This window comes from Schistocerca americana, chromosome 6 (genome assembly GCF_021461395.2).
Source record: "Schistocerca americana isolate TAMUIC-IGC-003095 chromosome 6, iqSchAmer2.1, whole genome shotgun sequence".
NCBI classification, from domain to species: Eukaryota; Metazoa; Arthropoda; class Insecta; order Orthoptera; family Acrididae; genus Schistocerca; species Schistocerca americana.
The window spans coordinates 251,428,052-251,445,752 of record NC_060124.1 but is presented as its reverse complement, the minus strand read 5'-3'; the positions used below and the strand labels follow the sequence as shown (position 1 = coordinate 251,445,752).

The 17,701-nt window shown below is 48.9% G+C and overlaps 1 protein-coding gene across 1 annotated transcript in view; it reads left to right on the top strand.

The window, feature by feature from the left end:
- The window catches only part of LOC124620077 (CD151 antigen-like), a 206,088-nt gene that overhangs the window by 51,291 nt on the left and 137,096 nt on the right, over window positions 1-17,701 (top strand). Inside the window, exon 2 of the mRNA XM_047146743.1 lies at window positions 14,254-14,439. Coding sequence (XP_047002699.1) covers window positions 14,254-14,439 — 186 coding nt within the window. The remainder of the gene's footprint in view (window positions 1-14,253; window positions 14,440-17,701) is intronic.

Genomic DNA, 17,701 nt, shown 5'->3' with positions numbered 1-17,701 from the left:
CTTCGAGGGTGATGTCTTGCCCGAGAAGGTCAAGGTGATGGTTTACCATTGCGACATGAAGCCATACGTCCCTCCCCCGATGCGGTGCTTCTAGTGCTGGAAGTTTGGGCATATGTCCTCCTGTTGCCCATCCAGTGCTACATGTCGAGATTGCGGACGCCCCTCTCATCCCGATTCTCCATGTGCACCTCCGCCTGTATGTGTCAACTGTGGGGAGCACCACTCTCCATGCTCGCCGGATTGCCCCGTTCTTCATAAGGAGCGGAAGATCATGGAATTTAAGACCCTGTACCGGCTTACTTATCGAGAGGCAAAACTGAAATATGAAAGGTTGTATCCTGCTTCCATTCGACCATCTTATGCTGCAGCCACCTTATCGTCGCCCACGCGAGCGACGGTTGTCGCCTCATCTGTGCCGCCTTCAGTGGGCCCTCGGGGCTGTGTATCTCTGTCTGCCCCCCTCGTGTCTGGGGGCAAGCCTTCCTCTGTTGCCCCCTTAGCAGTTGGGGGCAAACCCTCTTCTGTCGCTCCCCCCACGCTTACTTTGGGAGTGACATCTGCTCCACAACCGGGAGGCTCGATTCCTCCCCCTCCTTCTCCGCCGGCGTTGCCTCCGCCGGTTCCTCTCTCGCGGAAGGGGTCCCTCGGGGCTCTCCCTTCCTCCGTTTCTTCACCTTCCCAGCCAGATGTCCGCCAGTGGCTGAAGGTTCCGCCACCTGCTGGTCGTAGGGCTTCTGCGTCGTCGTCAGCCTCCGACGCTCCTTCAGAGAAGCTCTCCCAGCCCTCTCACCCTAAGGGCCGACGTGAGAAGAAGGGACGGCATGTGTCCAAGAAGAAGGGCGTTCCGGCGGTTTCAGCACCGCCTGCTGTACATAGTCCTGGCTCCGGGGATGAGGTGGAGATCCTCGCCTCTGCCGCGGATCTCGCCCTCACGGAACCCTTGGGGGCCTCTCCTATGGACTCAGCTGACTCTCGCCCGGTGGCGGCAGTTGGCTCTGAAGCGCTGTCTGCCTCTTAGTCGCATTCACGCCCTCCCAGTCCCTTCCTGCTTCCATTCTCCAATGGAACTGCGGCGGTTGTTTCCGCCACCTGCCTGAGCTCCTGATGCTTCTGAGTGATTCCCCTGTTCTCTTCATTGCTCTGCAGGAAACTTGGTTTCCTGCACTGCGGACCCCCGCCCTTCGCGGTTATCGGGGATACTATAAGAACCGTGCTGCCTGTCAACGAGCGTCAGGTGGGGTTTGCCTCTTTGTTCACCACTCTGTCTGTAGCTCGCCAGTACCCCTTCAGACGCCTTTAGAGGCAGTTGCTGCCAGGGTTGAGCTCTCGCTGGCTATTACTGTTTGCTCTGTTTACATTCCTCCGGATGGGGAGCTCCCCCGACATGTCTTGGCTGCGCTGCTGGCTCAACACCCGCTACCATTGCTGCTTCTGTGCGATTTCAATGCCCACAACCCTCTATGGGGTGGGACTGTCTCTGATGCCCGCGGTCGGGCCGTGGAGCATTTGTTGGCTCAGCTCGACCTTAGCCTCTTGAACACCAGTGCTCCCACGCATTTCAGTGTTGCCCATGGCTCGTTCTCGGCCATCGATCTCTCTCTTTGCAGCCCCAGACTTGTCCCATCCCTCCACTGGAGGGTGCACCCTGACCTGTGCGGTAGTGACCATTTTCCCATCTATTTGTCACTACCCCAGTGTCATTCTTCTGGGCGCCTGCCCCGCTGGGCTCTCCACAGGGCAGACTGGCCGGCTTTTACTTCTGCTGCAGCCATTGAGTCTCCCCCACAGGGTGACATTGACGAGGTGGTCCGTGTTTTAACCACGTCCATCATTTCAGCGGCCGAGGCTGCCATCCCCCGATCTTCTGGCCTCCCTCTGAGGAAGGCTGTACCCTGGTGGTCGCCGGAGATTGCTGAGGCTATTCGCGACCGTCGGCGGGCTCTCCAGCATCATAGCCGGCACCCGTCTCTTGAGACCCTCATCGCCTTTAAGAGGCTCCGTGCCTTGGCCCGTCGTCTTATTGCACGGCGTAAGTGGGTGTGCTGGGAGAGGTATGTCCCATCCTTGGGCTCCCGTGTCTCCCCCTCGCTCGTGTGGTCCCGGATCCGGCTGATTTATGGAGACCAGACCCCTATGGGTGTCCCTGGGCTTTCCTTGGACGGCGCTGTCTGCACGGACGCTGCCGCCATTGCTGAACGGCTTGCCGCGCACTTTGCTCAGAGCTCTGCGACTGCATCTTATCCCCCCGCCTTTCGCTCTCTAAAGGAGCGAGCCGAGCGGACGCCGTTCTCATTCCACACGCGTCGTTCTGAAACATACAATGCTCCTTTCAGCGAGAGGGAATTCCTCGCTGCCCTCGCCGATTGCCCTGATACAGCACCAGGCCCAGACTGCATCCACGCGCAGATGCTGAAGCATCTCTCCAGGGACTGCCAGAGACACATTCTCGCGATATTTAGTCTCATTTGGAGCGAAGGCGTGTTCCCGTCGCAATGGCGAGAGGGTGTTATTGTCCCCATCTTGAAGCCCGGTGCGGACCCACTGGCGGTGGACAGCTATCGTCCCATTACCCTCACCAACGTTTTGTGCAAATTGCTCGAACGTATGGTGGGGCGGCGTTTGTGTTGGGTCCTTGAGTCGCGCGGTCTCCTCGCTCCATCCCAGGGTGGCTTCCGTCGAGGCCGGTCTGCAGTGGACAATTTGGTGCGGCTGGAATCTGCTGTCCGCACGGCCTTTGCCCGACGTCAGCATCTCGTTGCTGTATTTTTCGATCTGCGGAAGGCGTATGACACCACATGGAGGCATCACATCCTCGCCACGTTGCATGAGTGGGGTCTTCGTGGTCGGCTCCCGGCTTTTCTTCAAAGCTTTTTATTGCGCCGCTCTTTCCGGGTGCAAGTTGGTGCCACCTCTAGTTCATCTTATATACAGGAAAATGGGGTCCCGCAGGGCTCAGTGTTGAGCGTCTCCTTATTTCTAGTGGCCATTAATGGTCTGGCTGCAGCAGTGGGGTCGTGGTGTCTCCTTCTTTGTATGCCGACGACTTCTGCATCTCATTTAGCTCCACGACTACGGGAGTCGCCGACTGCAGGCTGCAAGTCGCCGTTCGCAAGGCAGCATCATGGGCTCTGACTCATGGTTTTCAGTTCTCTGCACCCAAGACTCGAGTTATGCACTTCTGCAGGCGTCAGACGGTCCACCCTCATCCTGAACTTTACCTCGACGGCCACCTGCTTGAAGTGGTAGACACTTGCCGCTTCTTGGGACTCGTGTTTGATGCCCGGCTCCCATGGGTTCCTCATGTTACTCAGCTGAAGCAAAAATGCTGGCGGCACCTCAACGCCCTCCGCTGCCTTAGCCACACGTCTTGGGGTGCAGATCGCTGCACGCTGCTGCGATTGTACAGAGCCCTTGTGCAGTCCCGGCTTGATTATGGGAGCCTGGCCTATGGGTCTGCGTCACCCTCAGTGTTGAAGTTGTTAGACCCCATACACCACTGTGGGGTTCGGCTTGCCACTGGCGCTTTTCGCACTAGCCCCGTGGATAGTCTACTGGTGGAGGCCGGGGTTCCCCCGCTGCGGATTCGCCGCCATCGTCTGCTCGCCGACTATGCTGTCCACGTGCATTGCTCGCCAGGCCATCCCAATCGTCGCCTGCTTTTCCCTGCCATGGTCCTCCATCTGCCCGAACGGCGACCTAGGTCTGGGCTTTCCGTAGCTGTCCGCGTCCGGTCCCTGCTGTCGGAACTGGGGTCATTCCCTCTTCTGCCTCCCTTCCGGGTCCGTGCACCTACGCCTCCCTGGTGTTTGCCCCGGCCGTCTGTCCGTCTAGACTTGGCGCAGGGACCCAAGGACTCGGTTCCGCCTGTAGCCCTCCGTCGCCGTTTTCTTGCGCTCCTCGCCTCATTTCCGGGCTGTGAGCCTGTCTACACTTATGGTTCCCTGGTTGATGGTCGCACTGCCTACGCTTTTGCTCACACTGCCCATGTTGAGCAACGCTCCTTGCCGGCTGGCTGCAGTATTTTTACTGCAGAGCTGGTGGCCATCTTGCGCGCTCTTGAGCATATGCGTTTCTGCTCAGGTAGGTCCATCGTCATCTGCAGTGACTCCCTGAGCAGCCTTCAGGCCATCGACCGCTGCTATCCCTCTTCTCCTCTGGTGTCCTCTATTCAGGAGTCTGTTTCCGCCATTGCCCGCTCTGGTCGTTCGGTGGTCTTGGTTTGGACGCCAGGTCATGTTGGCATCCCGCGGAACGAACGTGTTGACAGGCTGGCCAAAGGGGCGATCGACGCCCCAGCTTTGGAGATCGGCCTCACAGCTCGCGACCTGCAGCTGGTGTTGCGCCGTAAGGTGCTTGGGGTGTGGTCTGTTGAGTGGCGTGGCATGACAGCCCCAAATAAACTGCGGGCTGTCAAGGAGACGACCGATGTGTGGCGCTCCTCCCTGCGGTCTTCTCGCAGGGAGTCTGTTATCCTGTGTCGGCTCCGCATCGGCCATACATACCTGACGCACAGCCATCTTTTGCGTCAGGAGGATCCCCCCCCTGTGTCGGTGTGGGTCCCGGCTGACGGTCGCCCACGTTTTATTGGAGTGTCCCCGACTGCACACCCTTCGGCAGTCTTTTAATCTCCCGGGCACCTTGCCTTTGATTTTATGCGACGATGCCTCCATGGCTGACAGTGTTTTACATTTTATCCGTGCTAGTCCTTTTTATGGTTCCATTTAGAGTGGTCCTGCACCTTTCCCTTTGTGTGTCTCTTGTCCTCGAGTGTCTCATATTTGGTTGCAGATTTTAGTGTAGTCGGTTGGTGGACTCTTTCCCTTTTTTGTTGTCGTGGTCAGTCAACCAGTCTCCGGTCATCTACTTTTGTTCTGTTTCCTTTTGTCTGGTGTCTTCGTGTCTGTAGTGTTCGTTACCGCATTTGTGTTCTTTTAGGGCCTGGGGGGGAGTCTCCTTCCCCTTGGGGTTTTACCTGCTTCATGCATTTCTGTCTCGCCTTTTTTTTGGAATGGGGGACTGATGACCTTAGCGGTTTAGTCCCCCTTAAACATCCCAACAACCACCACCACAGTCGTTTAATGAACAAAGTAAGAGCAAATGGATTATCAGACATATTGTGTGATTGGACTGAAGAGGTCCTAGATAACAGAACACACCACGTCATTCCCAATGGAGATAAGTCTTCCGAAGTAAGAGTGATTTCAAGTGTGCCGCAGGGGAGAGTCGTAGGACCGTTGCTATTCACAATATACATAACATCGGAAGTTCACCGAGGCTTTTTGCGGATGATGCTGTATATCGAGAGGTTGTAACAATGGAAAATTGTACTTAAATGCAGGAGAATCTGCAGCGAATTGACGCATCGTGCAGGGAATTGCAATTGAATCTCAACGTAGACAAGTGCAATGTGCTGCGAATACATAGAATGAAAGATCCCTTATCATTTAGCTACCGTATAGCAGGTCAGCAACTGGAAGCAGTTAATTCCATAAATTATCTGGGAATAGGCATTAGGAGTGATTTAAAACGGAATGATCATATAAAGTTGATCGTCGGTAAATCAGATGCCAGACTGAGATTCATTGGAAGAATCCTAAGGAAAAGCAATCCGAAAACAAAGGAAGATGGTTACAGAACACTCGTTCGCCCACTGCTTGAATACTGCTCACCAGTGTGGGATCCATACCAGATAGGGTTGATAGAAGAGAGAGATAAGATCGAACGGAGAGCAGCACGCTTCGTTAAAGGATCATTTAGTAATCGCGAAAGCATTACGGAGATGATAGATAAACTCCAGTGGAAGACTCTGCAGGAGAGACGCTCAGTGGCTCGGTACGGGCTTTTGTTGAAGTTTAGAGAACATACCTTCACCGAGGAGTCAAGCAGTATATTGCTGCCTCCTACGTATACCTGGAGAAGAGACCATGAGGATAAAATCAAAGAGATTAGAGCCCATACAGAGACATACCGACAATCCTCCTTTCCACGAACAATACGAGACTGGAGTAGAAGGGAGAAGCGATAGAGGTACTCAAGGTACCCTCCGCCACACACCGTCAGGTGGCTTGCGGAGTATGGATGTAGATGTAGATGAGAAGCTCTTTTACCTTATCACTCAGTCCTCTAATATTGTGATGAAATAAGCTACATTTATTTTCCTGTTCATTCTTAGGCATTTTGTGGGGATGCTCTGTTATTTTAACGTCTGAATCCTGATTCTCACGTAAAGAAAACTACAGTACTTCTGTGACACCAGTAGCCACAGGGATCTTGCTTCGTATGATGATGGCCCCCGTACATTTCCTGCAAGAAGCTTAGCCAACACATCTTTCCCCCTCTCATGCAGTTGTTGGCCGCGTATACTACATCCCCATCTCATTTGAGATTTAATTTCCGTCAGTGGCTTCCTGCTCAACTCAGCGTGAAGAGGCTCACAGCAGGGCTGGTCATGTCACTATAGGACTTCCACAAAACTCACACCTGTGTGTGTGGGTGCTACTCCTATTCCAGTCAGGTGATCCCTAACACCGTAATTTCTGTCTTTATCCGGCCGTTTCCCGCTCAACCTACTATGATAACCCGATCCACTTTGTCAAAAATTTTAAACAAATTTTCTGCGTCTTCTCTCATCGGGCCTCACTATACTTGTGACCTGGTACCCAGTTTCTTGTAGCGTACCTGCACTTAACTTAGGATTCACTTAGCAACTAATAAATACACGAAACCCTCCGTTGCCAAATTTACCTTTATTGTAATTTTAATTAACGTGGAAGCCATAAAAACACCAAACATGGAGGTAAAACGTACCCATCTAAATGCTACTTAAAAAGGGAATAAAATCACTTAAACTTGTTTCCACAAGAAGAGAATACAACGTCCCAATTCGGACCTCGCTAACACTTACATTTTACTGACATTACATATAACAAGATAAATAATCATGCATGTGACGAGAACAAATGAATAACACTATCAATCTTTACAGATGAGGATACGACTATATCCACGAAGGTTCGCGCCCTGCCAAGGGAGATACTTAACTTCAACATATAAGGTGATTACAGCAAGCCCTAATTTCACTCGACAAACGTAGTAACGATATAAGCGAGACAAATGTACTGAAGGAGGATAGCCGGATGTGCCGTAGTAAAAAGGGCCACTATCGACCCTGTCAGGACGCGACCCCTGTGAACGCGTCAGTTTCAGCTACCTGCAACATACACACAGTCATTTGTAGATTCTTAAAAACAATTGACATGAAAAGACACAACGCGCAACACACTAATAAAATAGAAACGACTACTTCACAGAACTAGCTCCTCTTTAGACAAAGCAAACAGCAGAATATTAATAACACGTAAAATACTTGTAACCTATAACAAACTAAGGTACCACGTAGTAGAATATCGTCTTGAGCTCATAGAATACTCAGTTTGACTTGTCTGCTTATAGGTCTTACAACTCAACAGTGTCAGCTTAAGCAAACCCGCGAATACAAAACTCTAAATATGACAGGAGTAATGATTGAAGCCACTGACAATGCTAGGCTGCCACACAGAGGAGACAATAGTAATTTACAGCGGCAGACAACCGATCTTACATCTCCAATTTAGTATAATCAGAATAAACAATTTTGTGTATAATAATTACGTACAGTACCATGACAACCTCTGAATAACACTTATTACCCAAGGTAGGTACTGGTATGGAAAGGCACCTTTAGTAATACAGAGTTCGAGTGTATTCACTTATTGGGTTTCAACTTTACATCCCTTTTCACACACCTCTCTGTTTACACGCTTCTATAACTTCTGCAAATACAGAAGGGCATATAAATGCACATATAACTGGCACAGATTTAAGTAGAATAGAACGGTACCTTCATTTGCTTTACACGTGGGATATCTTCACCATTCAGTAATTCCGAAATATATTCAACAACGCGTGAGAGCAAGACGTCGCCGTGGTATCAGCTATTTACTTCACCTAATTTCCTGCACAGACACAAGGCAGACGAAGCGTTTTCACATGCAACAGCGGCGAGCATCACACATTTCCTCCGTCACGCCAGAGACACATCCCAATTTCAATGGCCAGTAACAAGAACCTATACATGCCCTCGCAGCAGAAAATCCCCAAAACACAACAGTGCACCACCGCGATACCGAACCCGAGGTCCCATCAAGTCACTGCCGTGACCTCTTGCTGACCCTGCCCATAGCGTACAGGCGTCGTACCACAGGCCTCACGGTAAACGTCAACAAGCCACCTCCGACCCTGCGAATATCCACTCCGCTGTCTCCTTTCTCTCCTCGTTAATCACCCGACCACCGGCCTGAATCGCGGAACGCAAAGATGGTGACTCCATAATCGATGGCAGCGATGCCATTCTAAGTTCGAGATCCCTGGCGCCAGCGGCACCATGTCTCAGTTTCTATCCTTTCATGCATCATCTGGTCTGTACCCACGCAATGTCTACTGCCTAGCAGAAAAACTCTTTTCTTCCTACTATCTTTTGGTGTCGACCTACACTTACAAGATACTCCTTGAGCGGGACGTCGCAAGAGGCCAATGCAGTTTATGGCATTCGATGCCCCATATATTGTCTGCCATGCAGCCACAATATTTGCTGCTAATGATTAACAAAGGGCGGGACTGGATGTATCCAATGGAGAACACAACATGAGGCTACAGAGCGTAGCTGAACTGCTTAGTCGACGAGTAACTCACAACAGGGCTACAAAGTCACAACAGGGCTACAAAGTAGAGGAATGGCAACGATAAACAAAGCAAACATCGTATTATATCTACAACAACAGTTGCCAAAGCTGACATTTTGTCAGAAACGAAGCCAAGGAATTTCGCAGATTGAGACAGAAGTGGCCTTGAAATATCAGCGTTCCTGCAAGATGAGTCAGTGGAATACGTGGTGCCATTTACGCTCCACTGTGCGGACAGTGTAAATGTCGAGTGCAGTGATGACGATACACACTTTAACAAGTGAAAGTGATATTGCAACAGGTATCGGGCCTTGTAGTTAATCTTCTTTGTCGGACAGAGAGCCGCAATTCCCGTCTGCAGTGAAACGTAGTAAAGAGCAATCGTTGCCAAAGGAGCGGGAGTAAACACAGTTACGCAAATGGAAGATCGTCCTCAGCATGGTAAAAAAAAAATCGAATTAGCAATATGACCGTGTAATTGATAAGAAAAACTACGAATATTCAGTGGAGGACAAGGCACACTTTTCACAAAAACTGGTGTTTCCTCGTTTCTAGGCTGCTCGATACAATTTACAAGATGTGCATGACAGTGACCTACTAGGTTATATACATCAAACTGCGCGCGACGTAGATTACAGTGATTTCACGACAGCAGTGGATGGTTGCGTAACTTCAGAGAGTCTTACAGGATTGGCAAAACGTAAGGTAAGGAAATTTCAAACAAAGCGTCAATTTGACAATGCACAGCAGACGCAGAATCGGCATAAAAATTTGTAGATGAGATAAACAAATTCATCCCAGCGTTCAGTAAGGAATTTGTTTTCAACTCTTACCAGTCGGGATTTGAAAAAGAAATGCTTATGAAAGGGACCCAGGAAATTAGAGGTACCAAGAGAGTTGTGTCTAGATGAACTAACATCAATGCCTTAACGTATTCGTATACAATTATGACGACTGTTAATCTGGACCGTACACTGGCTGGAAGTTATTTACTGTGCTGCAAGAAGTCGTGGGTACTCTGGCTCCTACTATTCGATCTCGTGTGCGTGATTTTCCAAGGCCAGTAGGGAAATTTACATCACAGCAAGCAAGAGTGGGAAAATGGACGTAAGAGAACCACAACTATGGTATGAGCTCTGATTTTGGCTAATAGCTGGTCAATATAACTTTCTTTCTCTTGGTTCCTGGTATACGTAAAAAAAAAAATCATACTCCTTTAGGGCAGCCGGCCGGAGTGGCCGTGCGTTTCTAGGCGCTACAGTCTGGAACCGCGTGACTGCTACGGTCGCAGGTTCGAATCCTGCCTCGGGCATGGATGTGTGTGATGTTCTTAGGTTAGTTAGGTTTAAGTAGTTCTAAGTTCTAGGGGACTGATGCCCACAGCAGTTAAGTCCCATAGCGCTCAGAGCCATTTGAACCATTTGAACCTTTAGAGCAAAGTGTCCCTCCTGAAAAGCGTGTAACTTTGCAGTTCGTACTAGCTGAAACGAAAGAAGAAACTCAGCCTCTGGATGTCTATAAAACATATTATAGCACTGCCCGCGGCTGCACCTTAAAGGATAGTCAGTTTCACGATAAGGTCCACTGTAGACTATTCCGCATTCGGTAGCATGCCACACATTCCATCAGTTCTTACCATTCTGTTACACCAACATGATTCTACACGCGTTCTTTAAGAGTGGAAACCTAGCTGAATGCTCTTCGCGGTTTGTAACTCCCAGGGTTCGCCTTCAGTTTTGATGGTGCAAAACTTTGTGATCAATGTAGCGCGGCATTTTTCATTCGGTGTTCATGGTACAAGTTAATGGTTTATTTTTAACATTTCTTGAATGTCCATTTTGTGAAGTGTAATAGATCCATCCCATAGAAGGTTGATCTCTGCACCTCCCGGACACTGATTTTCTGTCACCGCACTGATGCACATGGTGAGTCATTAGCAGCTAAAACTTTTCTTGTCCTAATTGTTAACACAACACTTTAAAATGAGCCTTACTAGAGATTAAACGTGCGACCTCGCACTCAGGGCTCCCTTGCCAGTTTTTTTGCTACACCTCTGCAGCGCGCTCGTGCGATCTAAAGCTGAAGATAATCTGGGATGAGGAACAAGTCGAACAATAAGAATACACAATAAATATTTACAAAATAAGAACAAATATGCTAATATACTTTCCACAGATCCCAAACGAAATTGCCCTGCTGGAAGTGGAATCGGTCAAAAAGCAACCCTAAGCATATTTATATTTAAAAGAATATTAATTGTTCAATACACTTAAGTGCAATGACGATTTTAGGCTATTGTTGCCACTCTTCATCAAACTAAAATAACATAAAAAAATATTTTACAGCGCTCATTTACAATGATTTCATTACTGCAAAAAATTTGTGCAGAAGGCAGATTGTACCCAATATTAACATTATGTAATATTATTAATAACATACACGGAGACCAATCGGTTTTGCTAAGAAATTCGTCAATGGAATAGGACCTGGGCACCAATAAACATCAATAAACTCTTACAAACTGAACTTTATTATTAGTTTAACTTTTTATGACTGCTGGCGTGTTATTGAAAATGTATATTGCTGAATTGTGGACAATTTTCTGGACTAAAGCAAGTGATGTTAAATGTTTGTGAAAGTTAACCTTATGTCTAGTATCGATTCCATGACCTGAACAGTTGGTTTGAAAAAAAAGATATATTTTTAATGATAAATTTCTTTAAGGGATATATACATTGGCATTAAGTAGTTAGTATCCCCAGTTTATTAATAAGCCCTCTACAGAATGTTTCTGAGTTCAGAACACGAATAACTCGTATTGCACGTTTTTGGACTTGGAAAACTTAAGCTTGAGTTGATGAATTTCCTCAGAAAAAAATCCCGTATGATATTATGTAATGAAAGTAAGAATAGTACTCTAAGTTTCTTTTTACCTATGTCTGACATCATTCGCCTAGCAAATAGAGATTTGTTTAGTTATTTTCAACACCAAATTCCGTAATGTTTGTCTGTTTTGTTGCCTCTTTTTCCACATAATCAAATGCCATCCCGTAGTCAATTAAATAAACCAGTGACAGTTTCTTGTGGTTAACATTACATGGCGAATTACTGACTTTGACTTCCAAGGGGAACTCTCTATGGCACACTCCTCCGATTCAGTGGTAAAATCGCCAATTGGATAGCCCGTAGACTGAACACAGATCAAGCATGAAAAGAGGAAGGAGGTATACTGTGGAAAAAGAAGCAAAATAGGAACAGTGAACGGTCCAAAATCAGCATGTGTAACAACGAGCAACTCTGAATGGCAGTCATGGTGTTGAACTGCGAAGGGAGAAATCCGTGTTCAAGTCTTCCCCAAACGGTCCCTTGTTTTCATAAAATTAAGATATGTCTGTCCGCTCGTTGACGTCTCTGTTCGCTGTATTCAAACTTTGGTCTGTATCGTGGTGTAACGTCCGTCTGCAACAGCGACGTTTGACGAAGGGACCTCCAGATGTACGTACCTACCTACTCCACACAAGTACCACGTGTTATGCCTCTTGCGTTCCTTCTTGGAAGTTTTGACTCTTGAATTCCTTCGTTGTAACATAGTTCACATGACAGGGCTAGGAAACATCTCGCCGGCTCTGCCTATTCATCACATTTACTCACGACGGTAATATATGCTTACGACATGACTCATGTTCTACAAGCAGTGTATAGTATGACAATTGCCAAGACTACAGAAAGAGAACAGACACGCCAGTGACCGGTCGGAGAGTTCATAAAATTGTGGCAAAAAAAAGTATGGTGCACTAGGGAGATTCGAAGTCGGATCACCCGATTTGCAGTCCAACACCAGAACCACACAGCCACGACGCCGTGGTTCTTCGGAGTCGCTTAATGTTACATACACTACTGGCCATTATAATTGCTACACCACGAAGATGACGTGCTACAGACGCGAAATTTAACCGACAGAAAGAAGAGGCTGTGATATGCAAATGATTAGCTTTTCAGAGCATTCACACGAGGTTCGCGCCGGTGGCGACACCTACAACGTGCTGACATGGGGAAAGTTTACAACCAATTTCTCATACACAAACAGCAGTTCACCGGCGTTGCCTGGTGAAACGTTGTCGTGATGCCTCGTGTAAGGAGGAGAAATGCATACCATCACGTTTCCGACTTTGGTAAAGGTCGGATTGTAGCCTATCGCGATTGCAGTTTATCGTACCGAGACATTGCTGCTCGCGTTGGTCGAGATCCAATGACTGTTAGCAGAATATGGAATCAGTGGGTTCAGGAGGGTAATATGGAACGCCGTGCTGGATCCCAACGTCCTCGTAACACTAGCAGTCGAGATGACAGGCGTCTTATCCGCATGGCTGTAACACATCGTGCAGCCACGTCTCGGTCCATGAGTCAACAGATGGGGACGTTTGCAAGACAACAACCATCTGCACGAACAGTTAGACGACGTTTGCAGCAGCACGGACTATCAGCTCGGAGACCATGGCTGCGGTTACCCTTGACGCTGCATCACAGGCAGGAGCGCCTGCGATTGTGTACTCAACGACGAACCTGGGTGCACAATTCGCAAAACATAATTTTTTCGGATGATTCCAGGTTCTGTTTAGAGCATCATGGTGGTCGTATCCGTGTTCGGCGACATCGCGGTGCACGCACATTGGAAGCGTGTATTCATGATCGCCGTACTGGCGTATCACTCGGCGTGATGGTGTGGGGTGCCATTGGTTACACGTTTCGGTCACCTCATGTTCGCAGTGACGGCACTTTGAACAGTGGACGTTACATCTCAGATGTGTTACGACCCGTGGCTCTACCTTTCATTCGATCCCTGCGAAACCCTACATTTCTGCAGGATAATGCACGACCGCATGTTGCAGGTCCTGCACGGGCCTCTCTGGATTCAGAAAATGTTCGACTGCTGCCCTGGCCAGCATATTCCCCAGATCTCTCACCAATTGAAAACGTCTGGTCAATGGTGGCCGAGCAACTGGCTCGTCACAATACGCCAGTCAGTACTCTTGATGAACTGTGGTATCGTGTTGGAGCTGCATGGGCAGCTGTACCTGTACACGCCATCCAAGCTGTGTTTGACTCAATGCCCAGGCGTATCAAGGCCGTTATTATGGCCAGAGGTGGATGTTCTGGGTACTGATTTCTCAGGATCTATGCACCCAAACTGCGTGAAAATGTAAACACATGTCAGTTCTAGTATAATATATTTGTCCTATGAATACTCGTTTATCATCTGCATTTCTTCTTGGTGTATCTTGAGCTTGAACCGATCTCTGTTTCTGGTTTGTATCTTTTTTTCACAGTTCAGTACACCTTGTTCTCGTTTTCACGCAAGATTTGAGTTCAGTTTTTGACGGGCTATCCACTGAGCCGTTTTACCACTACATCTGAGGGGAGTGCTGCAGGGGAATTTCCCTCGTTACCTGTACCTTGTGTGCAGGGCCACGTTACAATTACAGTGGAGCGCACAGTGTTAGTGTGTGTGTGTGAGTGTGCTTTGGTGCCGCAGTACTTCGCGCTGCTGTTCGCGCTGCTGCTGTCGGAGCTGTCGCTGTCTGTGGCGGCGCTGCTGGCGCGGCGGCATGTGTCGGCCGACCTGCAGCAGCGTCTGCAGCGCCAGCTCGCGCAGCGCTACGGCCTCGAGTCGCAGGCCAACGGCGGCTTCACGCAGGCCGTCGACGTCATGCAGTACAAGGTAGGTCCACCTGCCGCCGCAGCGGCTGCAGCGGCAGCTCGCGCAGCGCTACGGCCTCGAGTCGCAGGCCAACGGCGGCTTCACGCAGCCCATCGACGTCATGCAGTACACGGTAGGTCCACCTGCCGCTGCAGCTGCTGCAGTGGCAGCTCGCGCAGCTTTACGGCCTCCAGTCGCAGGCCAATGGCAGCTTCACCCAGGCCGTCGACGTCATGCAGTACAAGGTAGGCCTGCCTTCAGGCGCAGCGGCTGCAGCGCCAGCTCGCGCAGTACTGCAGCCTCACCCAGGCCGTCGACGTCATGCAGTACAAGGTAGGCCTGCCTTCAGGCGCAGCGGCTGCAGCGCCAGCTCGCGCAGCACTACAGCCTCAAGTCGCAGGCCAACGGCGGCTACACGCAGCCCATCGACGTCATGCAGTACGAGGTAGGCCCACCTGATGCCGCAGCGGCTGCAGCAGCAGCCTGCGCAGCGCTACAGCCTCGAGTCGCAGGCCAACGGCGGCTTCACGTAGCCCATCGACGTCATGCAGTACACGGTAGGTCCACCTGCCGCTGCAGCGGCTGCAGTGGCAGCTCGCGCAGCGCTACGGCCTCCAGTCGCAGGCCAATGGCAGCTTCACGCAGGCCGTCGACGTCATGCAGTACAAGGTAGGCCTGCCTTCAGGCGCAGCGGCTGCAGCGCCAGCTCGCGCAGCACTACAGCCTCGAGTCGCAGGCCAACGGAGGCTTCACGCAGGCCGTCGATGTCATGCAGTACAAGGTAGGCCTACGCGCCGTCGGTGCTCCGCGCTTTGCCACTGGTGGAGCTTTCCACATCAGCAGGTCTCACCGATCTGGAGACGTGTACACCTACAGTTCTCTACTCACTGTCAAAGCGGTAGGGGGATCAAAACAAAATGTCCAGACACTCTGTGACCAAAATGGTACTGAAACACTCTAGATTGTCGCACACATGACAAAATGGTACATATCGAAATAGATGACAGGGGGATAGAGAAACGATTGAAATCGCTCAAAAGAGAAATAGCCACTGGACCTGATGGGATACCAGTTCGATTTTACACAGAGAACGCGAAGGAACTTGCCCCCCTTCTTGCAGCGGTGTACCGTAGGTCTCTATAAGTGCTTATCGTTTCAAAGGATTGGAAAAGGGCACAGATCATCCCCATTTTCATGAAGGGGACGTCGAACAGATGTGCAGAACTATAGACCTATATCTCTAACAACGATCAGTTGTAGAATTTTGGAACACGTATTATGTTCGAGTATAATGATTTTTCTGGGGACTAGAAATCTACTCTGTAGAAATCAGCATGGGTTTCAAAAAAGACGATCGTGTGAAACCCAGCTCGCGCTATTCGTCCACGAGACTCAGAGGGCCATAGACACGGGTCCCAGGTAGATGCTGTGTTTCTTAACTTCCGCAAGGCGTTTGATACAGTTCCCCACAGTCGTTTAATGAACAAAGTAAGAGCATATGGATTATCAGACCAATTGTGTGATTGGATTGAAGAGATCCTAGATAACAGAACACAGCATGTTATTCTCAATGGAGAGAAGTCTTCCGAAGTAAGAGTGATTTCAGGTGTGATACAGGGGAGTGTTGTAGGACTGTTGCTATTCACAATATGTATAAATGTCCTTGTGGATAACATCGGAAGTTCACTGAGGTCTTTTACGGATGATGCTGTAGTATATCGAGGGGTTGTAACAATGGAAAATTGTACTGAAATGCAGGAGTATCTGCAACGAATTGACGCAGGTTCAGGCAATGGGAATTGAATCTCTATGTAGACAAGTGTAACGTGCTGGGAATACACAGAAAGACAGATCCTTTATCATTTAGCTACAATATAGCAGATCACCAACTGGAAGCAGCTAATTCCATAAATTGTCTGGGAGTACGCATTAGGAGTGTTTTAAAATGGAATGATCATATAAAGTTGATCGTCGGTAAATCAGATGTCAGAGTGGGATTCATTGGAAGAATCCAAAGGAAATGCAATCCGAAAACAAAGGAAGTAGGTTACAATACACTTGTTCGCCCACTGCTAGAATATTGCTCATCGATGTGGGATCCGTACCAGATAGGGTTGATAGAAGAGATAGAGAAGATCGAACGGAGAGCAGCGCGCTTCGTTACAGGATCATTTAGTAATCGCGAAAGCGTTACGGAGATGATAGATAAACTCCAGTGGAAGATTCTGCAGGAGAGACGCTCAGTAGCTCGGTACGGGCTTTTGTTGAAGTTTCGAGAACATACCTTCACCGAGGAGTCAAGCAGTATATTGCTGCCTCCTACGAATATCTCACGAAGAGACCATGAGGATAAAATCAGAGAGATTAGAGCCCATACAGAGGCATACCGACAATCTTTCTTTCCACGAACAATACGAGACTGGAATAGAAGGGAGAACCGACAGAGGTACTCAAGGTACCCTGCGCCACATACCGTCAAGTGGCTTGTGGAGTGTGGATGTAGATGTAGATGTAGATGTTGATGCACGTCTTACTAGGGAACCGCGTCTACTTGTCATCACCGATTTCGTCCAAATTTCTTATATATGCAGGGTTTGGCCAGTTACGAAAGTGATGGAAGTGGGAGATGCAGATGACCGAACATTCAGAAAAAAATAGCATTTTTGGTGCAGGTGCCTTTGTTAACTTCGTTCATACCCAGCGGTTGGCACAGCGAAAGGAGTAAAGAACGGCAACCAGAGCGCCGTTGGTTTGAGTTCCTGAGCAGAGTTTTATTCATTATTTTTTTCAATTTACACGTTACTTACACTGGAAATAAATAGAAAATAATGCTCAAAATATTGTATTTCTTAGATTTTCATATAATCCATGCGAAGGAAAGGCAAAGAAAATTCCGGATTCCAAATACGAGGGTGAGCCAAATGAAAACCTTAAATTTGTAATAACAAATCTAAATTTCGTGCCCTTATCCTATAAGTTGGTAAGCGTGCTGCAGACAGCGTGCAGAGTGGCCTGTAGGTGGCAGCATAGTGCAGATGCACACACACACCGTCGCAGTATGAATATAAAGATGGCCGCCCCACTTGCGACTTGCACCACAGAAGAACAGCGTTCTGTTATTCGGTTTTTGCGTCGTGAAGGTGTGAGACCTATTGAAATTCATCGACGAATGACGGTTCAGTACGGTTATGCATGTTTGTCACAGCAGCAAGTCTACGAATGGAGTAGGAAGTTTGCAAATGGTGTGACTTCAGTGGGAGATGCTCCTCGTCCAGGTCAGGCA